At 32.9% G+C, this 19,843-nt stretch overlaps 3 protein-coding genes across 10 annotated transcripts; 2 read left to right on the top strand and 1 right to left on the bottom strand.

The window, feature by feature from the left end:
- Positions 1–4,814: 4,814 nt before the first annotated feature.
- LOC127257823 (zinc finger A20 and AN1 domain-containing stress-associated protein 4-like) lies at positions 4,815–8,072 on the top strand. Of its 4 annotated transcripts, none has more exons than XM_051284409.1 (3): positions 4,815–4,960; positions 5,174–5,234; positions 7,290–8,072. In XM_051284409.1, the coding sequence occupies exon 3, from the start codon at positions 7,302–7,304 to the stop codon at positions 7,800–7,802; it is 501 nt and encodes a 166-aa protein (XP_051140366.1). In that variant the 5' UTR covers positions 4,815–4,960; positions 5,174–5,234; positions 7,290–7,301; the 3' UTR covers positions 7,803–8,072. The 4 variants fall into 4 exon arrangements, with proteins under 4 accessions (XP_051140366.1, XP_051140536.1, XP_051140458.1 ...); XM_051284579.1 differs by having other exon boundaries at positions 7,273–8,072; XM_051284501.1 differs by having other exon boundaries at positions 4,822–4,960; positions 5,177–5,234; positions 7,273–8,072.
- Positions 8,073–9,927: 1,855 nt separating this feature from the next.
- On the top strand, positions 9,928–11,071 carry LOC127257744 (zinc finger A20 and AN1 domain-containing stress-associated protein 5-like). Its single transcript, XM_051284231.1, has one exon. It carries the CDS (start codon positions 10,201–10,203, stop codon positions 10,732–10,734), a length of 534 nt encoding a protein of 177 aa, XP_051140188.1. The 5' UTR covers positions 9,928–10,200; the 3' UTR covers positions 10,735–11,071.
- Positions 10,888–19,603, bottom strand: LOC127257454 (uncharacterized protein At5g08430). 5 transcript variants are annotated; one of them, XM_051284041.1, is made up of 13 exons: positions 19,479–19,603; positions 19,120–19,205; positions 16,676–17,421; positions 15,572–15,684; positions 15,401–15,460; positions 15,056–15,106; positions 14,595–14,665; positions 13,661–13,851; positions 13,205–13,264; positions 12,930–13,001; positions 12,726–12,785; positions 11,879–11,923; positions 10,888–11,764 (listed from the first exon to the last, which is right to left on the bottom strand). In XM_051284041.1, exons 3-13 carry the CDS (start codon positions 17,298–17,300, stop codon positions 11,367–11,369), a joined length of 1,746 nt encoding a protein of 581 aa, XP_051139998.1. In that variant the 5' UTR covers positions 17,301–17,421; positions 19,120–19,205; positions 19,479–19,603; the 3' UTR covers positions 10,888–11,366. The 5 variants fall into 5 exon arrangements, with proteins under 5 accessions (XP_051139998.1, XP_051140048.1, XP_051139883.1 ...); XM_051284091.1 differs by having other exon boundaries at positions 19,484–19,603; XM_051283926.1 differs by lacking the exon at positions 19,120–19,205.
- Between the last annotated feature and the right edge of the window lie 240 nt (positions 19,604–19,843).

Here is a 19,843-nt window from a genome sequence, read left to right as displayed (position 1 = left end):
ATAAAAATAATAAATATGAATAAAGTAAAAAAAAAAAAAAAATTTATTAATATCATAGTTATTAATTTTGGTCTTATTTAAAATAAATTATCAATTCACTTGAATAAAAATTTAGCAATTTTAATTTCAAGATGGTTGACTGCGACTAAACATGGCCGACGTGTTGGATGACTCAGTGACTGGACGTATCAGACAGCCAATATTATTATTTTTATATATTTTTATAATATTAAAAGTTGATTATTTTTTATATTATAAAATAATTGTAAAAAATATTTTTATTGAATTATAAATATATATAACAAATAATTTTAATCAAAAATTGAAAATAATAATAAATATGATTTACAATATGATTATATTGGCCTAAAATATGGTTGTGTTGAGAACATTGAATATGACTGTGTGCAGAACAGATACAGGAACACAGCCATGTTCAGAAGTGCAGAATAATCAACACCGCCGTATTGAGACCAACACGACCGTGTTGGTTGTCTGGAACGGTCAGTCACCTTCTGAGTTATCAAACACGGTCAGTCTCAATCAACCATATTTGGACTAAAATTGATAAATTTTCATTTAATTGAGACTAAAATTGATAATTTTTTTTAGTGCGACCAAAATTGATAATTATGATATTGAACAAGACAAAAAACGATTTTTGCTCATATTAATATATTATTTGTTTTAGAAAAATATTTAGTAAATAAAAGAATAAAATTATTATTCACATACTTTTCAAATTATATTTTAATATGAATATATTTATGATATTAAAAAATAAAATTTTATATTTCCTTTGTTTTACTATAATTGAAAACTTCCATATTTAAATAAATAATAATCCCTCGTACCTCAGTCCCATAACAAAGTATTTATTTTTTTCATTTTAGTCCGTCTCATAACAGTATCCATTTCTTTTTTTAGTAACTGTACTTTCTACATAACATTATAAATATCCTTACAACTTACAATATATTACACAAATACCATAACCTTTATATCACATATACTAATAAAATTATTTTAGTCATTTCTAATTTATTCATACTATATCCAATATAATATTAATATTTTTAAAATTACGTGCAAAAAACAAATGAATACTTAGTTTCAGGAAGATGGGAGTCTTTAATTAGTATATTATTCATCATGTTCTTATTTATTATGTCTATTTTTTATTTTAATTTTATTTAAAAAAAAAATAATTTATAATTTTTAAATTTTAATTAAATTATATTAATTTTAATATATAATTATTTTTATTATACGGATAATTATTTCAATAATACATTTTTAATTATTTACTAATTATATTCATTTTAAATTCACCTAACACGATAGTCTGAACTAAGGATGTCAAATGATGCGGGGTTAGCCCCGGATCTGCCTCGGACCCGATCTTAATAGGGCGGGTTCGGATCAAAATAAATTTGGTTCAGGGCGGATTGTAGATTTTGAGTTTTATACTCGGCCGAGCTCGGGGTGGGTTACGAATTTTACTATAAACCCGCCACATCCCGGACCCGAACCCGGATATTTTAATAATTATTATAATTTATTTATATTTTTATACAATATAAATTATATTATTTATTTATTTAAAAAAATTTAAATATAAAATAAATGTTAATTCTATATCAAATTTATGTTCGTAGTTGTTTCTCCTACAAGTCTCTTTATAATCAGAACTACTTTTAACCGTCATCACTACGGACTATCCTCAACATTTTATTGTTCTTATTTTTAGAACTATAATTTTTTTTTATACTTTGACGCATATTTTTTTTTTTGTATTAAATTTTTTTTTTTTTAAATATTATATTCTTTTTTAAAAAAAAAAAAAACGGGTTTGTCGGGTTGGCCCTGAACCCGAAGGATTTGGGGCGGGACGAGTCCTGGGGCCGGATTGATGCGGGGCGGGGTGAGTCTTGGATCCTAATGCCTCGACACACCTCAATTTTTTTCAATTATTTTCATTATTCCACGCTTCGTTCGTAAGACCTCTTTGATCCGAATTATATTTATAATTTTTTTTTATTTAATGTAATCATATCATCATATCATATATATATATATATATATACAACAGCTCAATGCAGATTCACTTTTTACAATATTTCTCAAATGCTGCAATCTCAAAATTTTGAGAATTTTTTTGTTTTTTTAATTTGATTTTTTCTTTTACAGTTTTTTACATGATATACAGTTTGGAAGTTTATTTTTAAGTGGGTGAGTTTTCCAAGGAGTAGTTTTTATAAGTTTTTATAGTGAAGTTATATCTGAAATTTTATCTCTTTGTATTAGAAAAAAAATTAACACCGGGAGAAGAAGATCTTCAGGCAAGTTTTTACGGAATGTTATTCTTTTTCTAAAATTTAAATTATGGCTTCTTTCAGTTCTTCCTCAAGTTCTTATATTCATTTTTATTAATTATAATTTTTGAATTTTTGTATATATTTTTAGCTCTACTTTATTTTTATTTTTAGAAAAGATTATCGAAAAGAAGATTCTTCAGGCAAGTTTTTTTCTAAAATTTAATTTATGGCAGAAGTCGGAAACTTTTACTTCTTTCTCAGGTTCTTTTGTTTTACCGTTATTTCATTATATTCATTTATATTAATTATATTTTTTTGAATTTTTTTATAATTTTTTAGCCCTTTTTTTTAATGGTAGACAAAATTTTTCTACGGAAAAGATTGCCACCGGAATAGGAGCAGGAGCAGAAGTCCATCTTCTTCTTGAAGTAAATTTTTGAATGAATTTGAATTTTTGAATAAATTTTCATCGATGAATTATCCAATAAATTTTTGAATAATTTTTTAACCCTGTTACAAAAATTTTCTACGGAAAAGATTGCCACCAGAACAGGAACAGGAGCAGAAGTCCGTCTTCTTGGAGTAAGTTTTTAAAGTAAATTTTTTAATGAATTTGAGTTTTTAATAAATTTGTCATTGCTCTCCGTTTTCTTGAAGTAAGTTTTTAATAAATTTAAGTTTTTCAATAAATTTTACACGGTGTTTTTTTTAATTTAATTTTTACTTTTTTTTCTCAAAATTCTTGTATTTTGCTGTTATTTGATTAGACAAAATTTTTCTAATTTAAATTTTTCAATAAATTTTACAAGGTGTTGTTCTTTTTATTTATTTATTTACTTTTCACTTCTTTCTCAAGTTCTTATATTTTGCTATTATTTGATTCATATTTATTTTTATTAATTATATTTTTTTAATTTTTGTATAATTTTTTAGCCATGTTTTTTATATGATAGAAGACAAATTTTTTATTAATTATATTTTTTTTGAATTTTTGTATAAAGTTGTTTTCTAAATTGTTTGTTGGATGATTCGCTAGCTTTTATTTCTAAATTTTATTTAGGTTTATTGATTTATTTTTATTGCATAATATTTTCTTTTTATGAGGTTATTTTTTGGACCGATTTATTTATGGTTATTCTTTTTCATTTTATATTTAATTATGGTTATTCTTTTTCATTTTGTATTTAATTTCTTCACATAGTGATTTGTTTTCAGGTGTTTTAGTTATTTTATTATACATTTAAGTATAATTTAAATTCTTATTAGTAATTGATCATAATTTATATTAAATTATATGTTATTTTTATTATTTTTTTATCATAAAGAGTTACAATATTGTAATTAAGTTATGGGAGATTGATTTTATTCTTTAAGTTGTAAAAAACAGAAAGAATAATAATTTTATTTTCATAATCAATCAAGTTTTAAACACATCCAAATATATGTATAACTTTTATATATATTTTAATTGTTAGTTCATAATAAATTAAAATATTATTTTAACATTAAATTATTTCAGTTATATTGTATATTTTATTCCAAAGTATATAATGTAAATTTTTGTATTCGAACAGTCTGGGTGTCTGCATCTCAGATGGACTGATGCCGACTCTATTTGGTGCGTGTGTTTGACTGATAATTAGTGAATAATGGTAGATGGATGATGGTAGATGCCAAGTATATAATAAAATATGATTATAATTTTTTTCGTTAGATTTCACCGTAGTCTTTTATTATGTAATAATGTATTTTATCTATCTATTAAAATTATGTTATTATTATTATTATTTTTAATTTCAACTGAATTTATGCAAAAATAATTTTAAAATATATTACTAAAATAAATATTGTATGATATAAATAATTATAAATTTAAAATAAGATAAAATTTAAAATATTATAAATTATTAAATTTAAAATATGATTAAAATATATTTTCTCCAATCAAATAATACTTATTCCGTTGCATATAAGATGCTTATTTTTTTTATTTTGATCCATTCTATATAGTTTTTTTTAAAAAAATATATAATTATACAATTTAATTAAATTCTTTAATTATTTTAATTTTAATTATAATAATTTTTATTAATATATTTTAAATTATTTAATAATTATATTTTATGTAAATTTTAGTATTTATTATAACATAACATTTTAACATAAATGAGGATATAAAACAATTTAAATTAAAATAAAATAAAATAAAATCAAAACTCCCAAAAAAACTGTAGAGCCCAAGTCGGTTAACGAAAGTGGAAACAGAAGAATCATCCAACTAATGCCACGTGTCCAATGACAGCCCCTTCCTGAAATGCAATAAAATTGTTAAAAACTAAATAAATAAAATAATAATAATCCATCACGTCACGCAACTCCTACCCGACCCCGTTATAATCAGCTGCGCCCCAATCAACAAAAATCCACCGCCACATCGCTTTTGATTGGTCCTAATCGATCCCATCGGCTATTGGCTGGTTGACACGTGTCCACGGAGCATGTGCACCGAGTGCACTCAATAACCGCCTCTCCCCGGATCTTTTATGTAATCGCCTCGCCCTCCCGACTCTTCCGCCGTCCGCCAGTATCGTCTCCGCCTGCGCCCGGTTTCTCCCTCCTTGGCTTTCCTGTTTGCTTCTAGGGTTGGTGATTCGTGCCTTAGGTTCACTGATTCCTGTGTTTTGTGGATGCGTTTGCGTGAGATTGTTTTTGTTTTTCCTTTGTAATGGATGGATGGATTTATTGGTTGATTTGCGATGTAGCGTCGAGTGTAGTGTGTTCAGCGCGTAGAATTGTTGTGATGTCTTCTTATATACGAAAATCATTTTGTAACTTGTTTTTGTGTTCGTGATCAGCAGGGAGATTGGAGGAGGATACTCTGACCAAAATATTCTCTTTTGTCTCCTCTGCAGACAGGTTTGTTTCGTTTCTTGACCTTTTTTTTTCCAAAAAAATAAAATTATTTCTTGTGTATTGCATTTGTGTTGGCCCGTGATGCACAGTTAGCTTCTCTCCCCGGCTGTTTTCTCCTTTTAAAATGTTGGTTTTGGTAATTCTTGCTACTCTGAAGTTAACGGAATTAGTAGTTATTGAATATTTGTTTTCGTAAAGGGGAATAGAGGTTATTGAATTTTTGTTTTTTAAATTCATTTCATGTTTTGAGTGAGTAAACTTGCGTGGTTGTTACCAAGAAGGATTATTTGTATATGGAAGTTGATACTTGAGAGTGCAGTTTAAAGAGTCTGTTGGGGACTTGGGCATGTAGATGAGATTCTTTGATTATCATTTGAGCAAAGCAATGAGTTTGAAAGACTGTGGCTTACTAGTCAGATTAAGCTGAGATTTATCAGTTTGATTTGGATTTCTCTATGGAAAAAGAACTGACAAGTGAATTCAGTGTAAGTGTAAGGGTAGGAGGATACAATCCAGATGATAATATAAGAAGTATAGGGTCAATGGTAGGATCTGTTAAAGGAACTAGGATGTAAATATCCAATTGTTATTTCCGGTTTGCTTGATACATATGGCACGGAAAAGAAGTTTGTTTATGTGGAGACTCGAGGAAAAGATATGGTTCAGCATGGAAGTCTGTTTTTTTTGCTTGGAGCTTCCATGGAAATCTTGTTTATATTTAATGTTACTACACTAGATTTTGTTGTATTGGGTCCGATAAGATTAAAAACTCTTGAGTCTAGTCGTCAATGGCTCCTTAAGAAATTCCCGAGTGCAATCTTGTGCATGCTCAAATAGAGCATAGGACAGCCACTCGCCAAGATGTGGCTCATGCCTTCAGTGAGGAGTGTGTGAATGCATGTGTCTGCGCCACACATGCTGTACTGATGGTGGTTTTCATCCTAACATCCCAAACATGTTTATATTAAATCGTCCACGTGTTTTTTCTTTCTTTCTGTTAAAAAAGAAAAAAAAAACGGTATCATTGTAATATTACATACATTGGATAGATTCAAATGTTGTGACCTAACTTGTCATTAGTTTACTATCTATGTACTTGACAGCTACGCTTTTTTATCCTACTTGTTCTATTAAGTGCATGGGATTGGCATTTACGTTAATAGTTGCGATCCTATATGATTACTTGCATTAAATGTCAGTTATGGTGGGTGTTTTCCCTTGTATTTTTCATACCAACTTTTACACTCCAGCCTATCATATAATAACTTGTTTACATCCGAAAAATCACATTTAACACCTAGATTCCATTAATAAACTCAAAAAATCCGAGAACAATCCAAAGCACCGCCGTTCTTGTTTTGTACTTAACCACACCTAATAGATTTGCAAGTTTATTTATGAAAATTTGTGATATACTTGTAATGGTACTATGTGCAATTGGGCGGCATGCCATGAACTTAGCTAGTCTTTGCACTGTGCTGCACCATTAATCGCTGATAATTATGCTCCTGAAGAGAACATATCCTTGAATGAGTATTTCCCTTGTATTTTTGTATTACCTAATATGTGTGACACCTTTTGGGTTCTTTTGTTTTTGTTTTTTGTGTTAATTTGCTTCTAAATCTTCTCTATCCTAATTTGAGAAATCATGCCTCCCCTGATGGCTATATTTTTTGGTTAAATTGTAATAAGATTTAATTCGATCATTCTTGATGGGTATAGGAATTTGTAAACTTATATCTGCACCTGAGAGTTTGCTCTATGATACGAGTGAGCATCAAGCACCTTGTCATATAGGATACTCCCTTTCCTGGTCATGGTTGCAGTTCTATCTTTTGCTTACATTCTCCTGAGTGGAATTTGTGCTGAGAATTGAGTGGCATTTATTGTCAAATTAGTTGATCATGCATTTTGCACTATCCAAAAGTCTTTAAATTGCTGCAAATACTCCATAATCTTCATTGCCTCTGAAGTGATATGATTACTATGGATCAGCATGCGACTTTCACAATATGTTTCTTGTTTGTGGTGATTTTGGTAGAGAATTGATTATTGCAGGAAATCCCCGAAATGGAGCAAAATGAAACTGGATGCCAAGCTCCTCAAGCCCCCATCCTCTGTGTCAACAACTGTGGATTCTTCGGAACTGCTGCCACCATGAACATGTGCTCCAAGTGCTACAAGGACCATGTTCTGAAGCAAGAACAGGCTGAGCTTGCTGCTTCATCCATTCAAAAGATCGTCAACGGGAGCTCGGGTGCTGGTGAAAAAGAAATCAACACTACTGCAATTACTGGAGGACAAACCACCTTGCCAGAAACAAGCGGAGCAACCCCACAAACATCTGCAATCAATAAAAACGACCAAGTCAAAGAAGGTCCAAAAAGGTGCGGCTCCTGCAACAAGCGCGTCGGCTTGACAGGCTTCAACTGCCGTTGTGGGGGAGTTTTCTGTTCCATCCACCGTTACTCCGACAAACACGAATGCCAATTTGACTACCGTTCGGCAGGCCAGGAAGCCATCGCCAAGGCCAACCCAATCGTGAAGGCTGAAAAACTCGACAAGATATAGAACTGCCATCTTGGATTAAATGTGTGTTTTTGTCTTCCCTCTGCCGACTCGGATTTGTGGTATGACTCCAAAAGGTGTCCTTAGGCTGCTGCGAAACCTCGAATATTATGTTAAATTAGGGACACATCTCTCCAACCTTGTGATCTCTATTGTTCCATCTTTGGTGCTTGTTTTGAATTCTCTAAGTGGTTCTGAAACTTGGCATGCGATAGAGGGCAAAGATTAAACCGTTTGACTTGTCTGAAAAATCTGATATGATCTTTGTTTTTCTTTTCCATTCTTAGAATTAGGGAATTAGGTGAGTGAGGTGAATGGGCTCCAGCAAGATGACAGCTTCATACTACATTGGGAATGGAATGAATCTAAATCTTGGGTGGTGATAAATGCAAATGATGGAGCAACAGTGCATGTGGTTCTCCCACATGCAGTGCAGCAATCCTTGGTAGCAACATGCTTGGTTTATTTTATTTGATCATCAATTTTATTTATAATTTATTTAAATTTTCTTTTGAGGTATTGAATTCCATATGCACAATTACTGATGATGATGTTTTATGATCTCCACTCCTCTCACCTGTTAGCTGTTTTGTGATCTACACCCTTTTTTCTCCCACTTGTGTGCCCAATTTGCATCTCTTTGGAAAGTGTGTCTTTTACTTCCTGTCATTTCATTGTGAATGTGGGTGTGTTTATTTCTGAGGTTTTGATTTTATTTCTGAGGTTTATTTCCGCAGGTACGAGAATTTAGCTAAAATATAATTAATAAATAATTAAAAAATGTATTAGTAAAATAATTATTATTTAGTAAAAATAATTATAGATTAAGATTAAAATAAGTAAATAGTTTAATTAAAATTAAGAAAATTTAAAATTTAAAATACTATTAAAGTACGTAATTATATTTTCAAAAATAGAAAGGACATGGGACGAACAAAAATAGAAAATAGGAACAAATTATATGGGACGGAGGGAGTAAAATTTTGAATTGAAACAGTGGTTTAGTGTGATATAAATATATATTGATGTAATATTTTGAATGTAAAATTAAATTTTAGTGTAATAAAATAAATAAAATTTAAATGTTTTATTTGATATTTTTTTTAAAAAAAATAAAATAATAAAATTAAAAGTAAAATTTTATAAATAACCATGACATAGTATTTTCAGATTTTATTATTATTATTATTATTATTATATTGTAGGAAAGTATTGTAAAGAAGGGAAAGCGAGAGTGGGGCCGATCAGGGCATAAGAATGCTGCGGCGCCTACAGGTAAAGAAATGGACGTTTTGTGGGCCACAGGGCTTTTGAGGGAGGGATCTGGTGTTGCGCGGGATGTGGTGGTGATATACGTCCTACCTTATCTAACTGCCACGTGTACCCTCGACTCCTCGGATGTTGAAGGGGCGGAAATCTTGACCGTCGATCTGCGGAGATCGACCGTCTGGGGTGGCTCGGAGGGGACGCGGAGATACGACACTACAGGCGTTCCTTCTCCTCCAATCGAGACAAAAAACGTGGCGGGGATATGAGAAAGGTAGTTTTGTACGCGCTTGAGTGGCACGTGCGGGGCACGGTCGAAAATGACGTGAAAATTTTGGGCGAAGAGGTCAGCCTGGGCGGCGCACGGCTGGAGCTGAGCCATTGCATTGCTAGCCTTTTTTTGTTGCTTCTTATCACCTTCTCCACTGGGAACTGCCGACGGATCCTACCCGCTGTTTACAATCGGGGCCCGCCACACGGACGGTGTGGATCGACCCTGCCCGAAACCACCAAGTGGGTGTGGGTCTACCGCCGTTTTGAATTCCCTCTTTTGCCCCCTGTGCCTAAAATGACCTGCGTAGAGCGTAGCCAACTTGCCATCCACAAATGGGCAGTTTGCTGAAGAAAAGGGAAATCGATTTTTTTCTTATTGGGCAAATTAGAAGGTTGATTTTTATTGATATTTATTTAATCATTGATGACTATAGATAATTAGCCATGCCAGGAAACACGTCAGTGTTGATCCAGAATAATCCCTCCCACTGGAGGGTAATTTCGTCAATTCAAAGAGCTGTCACTGTGATGGCCGTAATTCCTTCGGCCTTGCCGACCTACTGCCCTACAAATACCAACCGTTTCTCCCATTTCTAGCCATTTCATACTGAACCAATCCACGTTTCTCTCTCACCACCGCTCCTTCTCTTTTCCGTGAAGGAATTTGAGTTTTTGTTTTTTGTCTTGGTGTTTATTTGCGTTCAGTCGGTGCGCGAACGCTTGAATTTGTTGTGGTTGTAATGGAATCGTGTCTGTAGAGCTCGATACGTGGAGAAGCGTGTTGGTGGAGAGTTTCTGATTTTTGTTGTATATTTAGAGTTGTGATTTTTGCCGGTGATTTGTGCTTTTCCTTTGAGCGGTGATGGCGCAGAGGACGGAGAAGGAAGAGACGGAGTTTAAGGTCGCGGCTGAGACCATCACGATGTGCGTCAAATGCGGCGTTGCGGGGAATTCGGTTGCTAATAATTTATGTCAGAAGTGTTTCGGCGCTACGACCGCTGCCTCGACGTCTGCAGCTGCGTCCGCTACGTCGCCGGCGGGCGGAGGGAAACCTGTTAATCATGTGTTCTCGGAGAAACCTTTCAGATCTAGCCCGTCGTCGAGGTCGTCGCCGGGGAGACTGTTCAAGCCGGAGGAAACGAATGGAGATCTGAAGCAAAATGCTTCCACGGAGGCGGAGACGCCTCCTCCGGTGAGAAGAGAGGTCAATCGATGCTTCGGTTGTCGGAGGAAGGTAGGTTTGACCGGATTCAGATGCCGATGTGGCGAGCTTTTCTGTGCGGAGCATCGGTACACGGATCGGCACGAGTGCAGCTACGATTACAAATCCGCAGGGCGAGAAGCCATAGCGAGGGAGAATCCAGTGGTCAAAGCCGCGAAAATCATCAAAATTTGAAACAACTAGAATTTAAGTCGAAAATGAGATGACGGTGGAATTCAACGTGGGTTGAAGAAATGAAGATCAATCGATCGATCATTGCTGCTCAAATCAATGTAAGATTGCTATATTTCTATTCGCACGAAGACAACAAGGCTGAAAAAGGTGGGGGAAATTCTTCCATATTTCGTCACGAAAACCTTCATATATCACAAAAATAAAAAAGAATATGTGAGATATACATGCATTCTCTTCCATCTCCAGTTCTCCACCATCTGCTAGAGTTTGGTTTCAATATGTATGGCGATGTTCTCTGCTTGTGTTGAATAATATTTATCAACATTAACAAAGTTTAGATAGGCTCACAGGCGATTGAATCAACCGACCTCCAAATTCTTCTCCAAACCTGTGATTGATTAGAACTGTTATGCTAGTTCTTCAGAGGAACTTCACTTTTTCTCCAAATTTGCTCACATTTTAGATTTCTGCAAGACTTCTAGCTTCCTCTTAAGCATGCAAATTGCAATTAGGTCTAAATCATAGGAGCATATATAGTAGGAGCTTATTGACTACGAATTCCGTCTCTTCCTCTAATTGAGCATCAAAGCACACATGGTTTCAGTGTTCATGTTAGGTGTTTTTAGATCTATCTACGAATCATTACGCCGGCGAAGAACATCAGCCAACAGAACTGCATTATCGGAGGTATCTCCACGTCGCCAGATCATAAAACCTGGATGGAAGTAATTTGAATCGTTCCACCTTTTCAACGAGGTAAGTGTGAATGGTCCTTGAGTGTCCCCTTGGGGATCAAAGTAGTGCCATATAGCATCATCTTGGCTGCACTCGTCGCTTGATTCTATCAACTCTATAGTTTCCGGTTGAGCTGCCGGTTTCGTCGTCGGAGGCTTCTCTTGAGGGGTGGTTTTATCGACGGCGAGCATTGTTTCTTGTTGCATGAAATTTCGATCAATTGGTGACTGCATCACCCTGATCGTGCCGTTGACGACGTTACCCGCGATTTCTGGCATTGTTTCTCTGGGAATCACTGCATGCATCATGGAAGAACAAACGATTGGCTTCACATGAAACTTGAATATTAAAAGAGTAACGTAATCATAATAGGAAAGAAAAATTATTTGAAAAAGGGAATCGAACATACCCATTTGGTTCATCTGCTTGGGAGACTCGAAGGATATCATATATCCTGTATAACGAGTAAAATAAGCCATTGAGGGTTGGTTTTTGCTCTATATTTTTGCCACATTGTTTTCTACTATTTATTAGGTTGTGTTTATTTTTAAAGTTTCAAAACTTTGACATTTAACCAAAGCAATCATTTTTATTTCAAAGTTTATTTATTTACTCATAAGAAAATAAATCAAATACATGTAATTTTCTACTCCTAAAAATTTTCGAAACTTAATCGTAGTTATTTTGAAACATTACATACAACATTCATTTCATATAAAATTCCATATCAAATAGTTATTTTCATTTTTAAAAACAAGAAATAAAAAACACCTAAATTACGTAACTAGAGTATATGGTGCAACACAAAAACTAGGAGCAGCCTACACTACATCAAAGCACAAATTTGGTATTAGACTAAGTTTTGTGTACTTATGTTTCAATTTAATTCGGTACTATTCACCAAAAAAATTTAAAAAATCTTATACTCAAAATATTACATCAAAATTTACTATTTATTTAAAATATTACTTCTACTATATGTTTAAATTATATCAAACACCTAGCTTTAGATGTCATTTTTAAGTTTTACAGTTTTGAAAATAATAAAAAATTAATATTTAATGTGATTTAAAAAAAAACTGCTAGAATTTTAAAGAACATATATAAAAACAAAGCCTAATATCTATTCAACTTTGTAGTATTATCAAAACAAACTAAAACATTTTCCAAGCATATCTAAACACACTACTCTCTTCAAATTCATGTAAGGAAATTTTAGCAACTCGCAACAAATAGCACAGGAAGAAACATGTTACCGTTCACATTGTTTACGAGCATAGAGCTGTTGACATCTCCAATTGGGACCCCGAGAGCATCTGAATTTTTCAATGAAACAACAGATACTTCAGTCGAGAGATTGTGCCATAGATATATGCAATGCACGATATCTTAGGGCCCAAGTACAGCAGATCGAAACATGTGTACGTGTAATGCAAATATTGCAGGTATAAACAAGTTACCGTTGGTATTGGTGTTGGTATTGTTGATGAGCACAGAGCTATTGGCTTCGCCAGTTCGAACTTTAAGAGCATCTGAATTTTGAAACAAAAAATGCATAAATGGCATACATTTAATCTTATTGTGTAAATGGTTACGCAAACAGCACAATTAGAAATATGTTACATGAGAGCATCTGAATTTTGAAATGAACCAACAGTAACTTCAGATTCGGAAACTGTGTTACAGATGTATACATGAAATCTGTGTGCAGATAGTGCAGGTAGGAACATATTACCATTAGAATTGTTATCAGGCACAGAGCTGTTGGGATCCCCAATTCGAACTTTGAGAGCATCTGTATTTCAAAATGAAACAACATTAACTTCAAACTCTGAAAATGTGCTATGAGATCGAAAAGTAAAGGACCACAATCACTTTGGGGTGCAATTAGACAACATACTGTGCAGATCCAAAATAATGCTTTAAAAAGAATATTTTAAAGAGGAGGGGAAAAGAAGTTGCACTTCTCTTCCACCTCTCAAACTCGTCACAAATTAATGAAGCTCTTGACAAGAAAAAAAAAAAACACTTTACAGGTAATTCCTGCAAGATAGTAATGCTTTATATTAAGATTTGATCTCTAGCAAATTGTCTAAAACTAACAATCACTAGGCATGAAAGTTGGAAAGAATTAGAATGTCAAGAGTTTGGTATTATTAATCCATGCTTCAAGGAAGGATGGAGAGCAAACCTGCACTGGGGAGATTTGAACTACCCCCGACAGTTGATGCTGGAGGGGATTCCCTCTCTGGTGTCTCAGAAGGGACAACTAGTGCCTTCTTAGGTTCTTCTTCAGCAATCACTTCTGGAATCTTCTTCAATAGTTTTTCTCTCTCTGATGGTGTCTCTAGCAACTTCTTTCTTTCTCGATGCTCAAAGAATGTAACTCAAGAGTTAAGTAGACAATGGAATCAACCATGAACTGAAAGATGTGAACCACTACACACAACACCAGTCATGAGTGGAGAAGGAGAAAAAAAGCATGGGATATGGCCTTACGGGTTTCCTACTACTAGCAATAGGGATATGAAGATGTAAATCAAGAGAGTTTTGAATGAGGGGCAAATAATCATTAACTGAATCAAGGTAAAAAATCTTCTTCAATGAGCTACAGTGGTTATATATGTTGACATGGATTATTATCAAAGATCTCAAGAGTGTAGTTTTATACAGCTTGTACTTGAATATCAAGGTTACAACTCCCAAATTTTCGATACCCTTCCCCACAAAATCTATCTTGAAAGCCAACTAGGCTACGAGAAAGTAAGATCGTGTGTATTCCTCTTGAAACTAATAGAAATGCCCTAATAATGAGAAGTCTTACAAGAATAATATGGATATACAACTCAATTTGAGCTTTACCATAATTATATTCCAAACAAAACATTATGGCAAATATTGGAGACAACCACAAAAAGTGTAATATATCCTACTTTAGAGTAGATCTTCAAAGCCCTTCAATTCCTTCTGTTACTCGACACAAATGATACACGAATGTCATCAATAAACTTTGGCCAATATTCTATGTGCTTAGAACATATTACTGATAATATTACCCAAACAAAGGACTTTTAAGGTGCAGTGTAAAAGTTCCAATGTAATAACATTGGCATTTTGAAGGATATTCTTTTCTCCATCCTTTTTCATTGGCACGATCAATGAGATTTGGTAACACAGCAAGTTCTTTCTCAATCCTCTATGACAAAGTTAAATAAGAATGCATTAAAATCAACCAAAACCCAGAATAAAAAAGTAACTGAAATTAGTGATTATCAAGACAGAATGATTAATTTTGTATATTAGCAGTCAATACTATAATTATTTCATGTGTTTAGTAATATAATGCATTCATAATCACTTGGGGCAATTCAAGTATTTGAGAGAGAACCAATAAAACATAGGGGTTTAATTATGTCTCAATTGATTCCAAGATACAAATAAAATATATTTCAGTCATCTTTTCTGGTAATATTCAGTTAATATTTTTCTTCAGTTACTTTTAACAATGCTACTTGATACTCATGAGACTAAGTTCATCAATATCGTAACAATGAAACAGAATGAAGGGAAAAATAGCAGCACTTACATGATTTGTTATATCAACATGCAACATTTTGGCCTTCAATTCCAGTTCGCTCTGTAATTATGACAACAGTAAATTCAATAAATTGCAATGGTGAAGAAATGGACAAGAATACAAGTAGTAATTAAAAGTGATAATTATGTCATCTCTTGCTATGAGATAAGTGAAGATTTCCTATCCTAGATACACCAAGGCAAAATACTCGGATATCCTCTAGTTCAATTTTCCTAATCAACTGCTTCAGAGCAAAAGATTCCATGTAGTAAATGCAGTATGCAGAACTTTTCATGTACATGCATCTCAAAGTTGTAAGCAAGCAAAAGATTCATTTATGGTGAAGGATATTACAACAGTCATCTTTTTAAGCAAGCCAGCTTTTACTCTATCCTTCAAATCCTCAAGTTCCTCCTGCAAGGAATAAAAGTATGATCATATCACAATTGCTTCTGTGCTTAAAATTATTAATTCACCAAATTACATCACTATTCATAGGTTTACAGGTATACATGATTAATTTACCTCAGAAAAGTTATCATCAGAAAGTTGGGAAATAGGAATTTCCTTAAAGAAGTTTGAAACTCTTAGGTGGATTTCAACACCAGTATCGCCTGTTCCAGGAACCTTCACTACACCTGCAAAATAAACAAGTTTGAGAAGCAAACAAAAAACATAAATATGCATATATAATATGATATGCAAGAAATGAAGTGCGGAAGAGATGATTGAAACCTAGCAATTCAGACTTTGTCCAATACATAGTCACTGGCATACATTTATAGTAAGACTTTATAATTGCACAAACCTCATTGAGGCGTCATGAGGTACAATAAAATACATTTATAAAGTATTCAACAAAAAAATAAAAAACAAAACAAATATTATATTTCAAGTGCTAGTCATTAATCATATTAGAAACATGTATAGCAAGTCAATTTTCATTATAAAGTGTGTAACATCATAGAGATCAAAGAAACAGCCCATACAGGCTGCAGTATATTTCTTAGAATACGAAAGACACTAGTTTGAAAATAAATAACAAAAAGGGCCAGCAATTTTATAAAGCCACTTTCATTAACAGCTTTAACAAGCAAGAAAACATTAAGAAATATACAATCCATTGGATCATTTATTAAAAAAGGGAATGTAAAACAGTAAAACAAATGGGGGGGGGGGGGTTAGAAAAAATATTTTTATAACAAATTGATAAGAAATTGGAAAATATAAAAAGATATACTTTATATCAAATGGGAAATAGATATAATATATATATATATAAAGAAAGAACGAATGAATTTACTAGAATGCGAATAGTGCAGGGACAAGGCAACATAAAGATTTCTGACAAAATATAGGATATACGAAAATGAAAGGTCAGAAATTGATAAAGAAAACAAAGGAGATGAGTAAACTAACTTTCGTATTTTTATAAAAACAATACAATGTTATAGAGGTGTTCAATGCAAGTGACTTGCAAGAAATGCTCGTAAGATCTGAAACTGAAGGGCACCTTAACAGGAAAGCATATTACAAAAAAAGGTTGTTTTGTAGGTTTAGCAAGTAGATTGACTCTGATTAATTCACAAGTATTATAAGAAAAATTATAACAACAAAATGCCTAATCACCTGTGACTAGTTGAAGCTGGAAGCGGTTCTTTTGATATATGTCATTGGGATCAGATTTCATCCTAATAAAGCTTCCCGTTATTTTATACTCAATGCTTTCAGGAACCTTGAGTAGCTCCTGAATTAAACTTCTCTTTAGATAAATCAATTTAATATTTTCAGGAACAATAGCAGCAAAGCAGTTTCGAGGAGGTCTCAGAAACTGCTTCTGGGAAGTGGCATTGTTCTTATGATCTTCTTCTTCCGAAGTATCTAGCATGTCACTATCAGAATCACTATGGGTTTCAGCAAAGTGCTCTTTCAGCATCTGAGGTATTTTTATTCGAGGAATGGACTTCTTCCCAAAAATATAATAAAGTCTTTCATCACACAGGACTTTCTTCTTCTTTGCTGCACTTGCAAGATTGTTGTCCTTTATATACTTGGATATCAATGATGCCACCTCATGTTGAGAGTGCTTCTTTGTTGTATCCTGACCTATTGCTTCAAGAAATTCAATTAATGGCCTAGATCCCCACCCAACAAACTCTAATTTTCTTTTCTTAGCCCTTCTCTTGCTTTTCATCCAAGGTGGTTGTCCACTGGGCTCCTCCAGCCAAAAGACGTCTCCCATATTGTCATCCATTATTATCCACACAAAAGATGAATTCCTATGCAATATAGAATCTAATAGTAGCAGCTCTCCAGGTCTGCATTATTGTCACGGTAAGCTGAGCGACACCTGACACTTCACACCTCCTTCAGTTCTGTGGAAAACATAAGTAATATTTATCATTTTGCATTCTAAGAGTGAAAAGGTTGTAAATTGATTGAAACATACAAATATGGTGGTTGAGCCACTGAAAGTACATTTACAGTACTTGTAGTACTCTTTGAATTTGATAATAAAAGTAGCGTGGTAGATAAAGAACTAAATTCAACCATATAAAAATATGTAATAGTACTCCGGCTATTACTTTTATTCCATTATATGAAAATTAAAAAATAGATAATCTCAATACTCCACCCTCTTAAGTTAAAAATGTTAAAAATCATCAAAATATTAAACTTGGAATGTTGTAGGGACAAATAGCATCACACATGAGATGAGTTACAACAACATTTGAAGAGACAAACACACACCTAAGATGTAGATAGCTAGGAATCATAATTAACATAGAAACAAGAGCACGATCAAGTTCAATTAACTATCATGCTGAAAAAAGAGCGTTGTTATTGCGCTTGAATATGGTCATCCAGCTATTAATACTGTATCATATATCATTCCTTTTATAATGTTTTCTTAACATGATAATACAAAGACCAACTATGAATGGATTAACAAATAAGGAAACATATTATATACAATCTTATAAAATATATATATTAAAAACAAGTAATGAATAGCTTTGAAATACCTAACTATCAGGAATTCAAATTCATTGCTTGGGTTCATTAATATTTGAAGAGACAAATATTAAGTTGGAATATAGCAGAGACAAATAGCATCACATGAGATGAGTTACAACAAAATTTGAAAGACAAACGCACACCTAAGATTGTAGATAGCTAGGAATCATAATTAACATAGAAACAAGTGCACAATCAAGTTCAATTAACTATCATGTTAAAAACAGAGTGCCGTTAAATCATAAGTGCCGTTAAAGTGCTTGAATATGGTCATCCAGCTAGTAATACTGTATTATATATCATTCCTTTTATAATATTTTCTTAACATGATAACACAAAGACCAAGTGTATGAATGGATGAATAAGGGTACAAATAAGGAAAGATATTATATACAATCTTATAAAATATCTACATTAAGAATAAGTAATGACTACCTTTGAAATACCTAAATATGTCAGAAATTCAAATTCATTGCTTGGATTCATGAATATTTGTAGCAGTATTTAATACATACTTTCAGATCCAATGTTTGGATTCTATAACATTTGTAGAAAAGATTTGATATACATTCCTTCATAGCACCAAGTCAAACTTTGCAAACACGTCGAACACCAACAAAATAAATCAAAACAAGTATGAAGCAAAATGTTAAAGCTCTAGATAAAATAACAGACCATTAATTTTCGCCACCCGAAACTATCATAGGGATTCAAGATTTTATACAAATATATATGCAATCTTTTTTCATTGTTAGGAAATTGTTTCAATGAACTTTAGTCAAGCATCCTATAATAGTGGTAAAATCTCGCTAGTGAAACAATGTAGTTATATTGAGTCCTACTCTTCACAAATAAACTATTACTGCAACCAAACGAACCCAGCTTCAGTTGCGAACATTGACAAAATAAATCTATCATTTCCAATGTGCATCAGAAACCATGCTTGCAACCGTATGTCAATATAGTACAAAATATATAAAATCGAACAATATACATGTATGTATACATCTGATAAATTTTACACACAAACCAACAAGACCTAAAGCAAGCATAACCTGCATTACAAATCTTCTTCACATACAAGCCCAAAAGAAAGACGAATTCGAGTGAATTGCGCTTCGCCAAATATGTAATTCTAGAGCTGACAAAAACAACAAAGACTCATAATCGCAGACCCAATTGAAATATGAATTATCAGGTTCAGAAAAACTCCTGAAACGGTATCAAAACAATTTGGATAAGACGAATTCAAGCAAAAGGCAAAACGCATTTTACTGAGCTGAAACCCAAAGAAGAAACGGAGATTAAACATTAATTGAAAACTTAAATTATCAAAAATGAAAAACCGGAACATTATAACTATCACGGAAGGCGAACGAAAAGGAAAATTTGAAGTAAATTGAATTCGAAGTACGTTACAAATTCTCGAAGACGGTGAAACGTGCTGCTCGCTCAGTGCCGCCGGCGACTGTAATTTGATAGCGCCGACTGCCGCTTGCCGAGTAAGCAATGAAGGAGCCTCTCCACTGCCTCGAAATTGGTAAGAATTATTTGCATTCTGCTCCTCCATATTTATTATATTAATACTAAAAATATTTTAAATTTTACTTAAATTATAAATATATTATTTATAAATAATTAATTTATATATATTAAAAAAATATATCAAAACTTTTCATTAACTATTTGAATAAAATTTTGCCATAAGAGTTCATTTACTCAATGTCCTATAAATATTATTAAAAATATATAATATAACACGATACAATATATATTCGA

Source organism: Andrographis paniculata, unplaced genomic scaffold (assembly GCF_009805555.1).
Source record: "Andrographis paniculata isolate CXL003 unplaced genomic scaffold, ASM980555v1 Contig10END, whole genome shotgun sequence".
NCBI classification, from domain to species: Eukaryota; Viridiplantae; Streptophyta; class Magnoliopsida; order Lamiales; family Acanthaceae; genus Andrographis; species Andrographis paniculata.
This window is presented reverse-complemented; position numbering and strand designations above follow the sequence as displayed.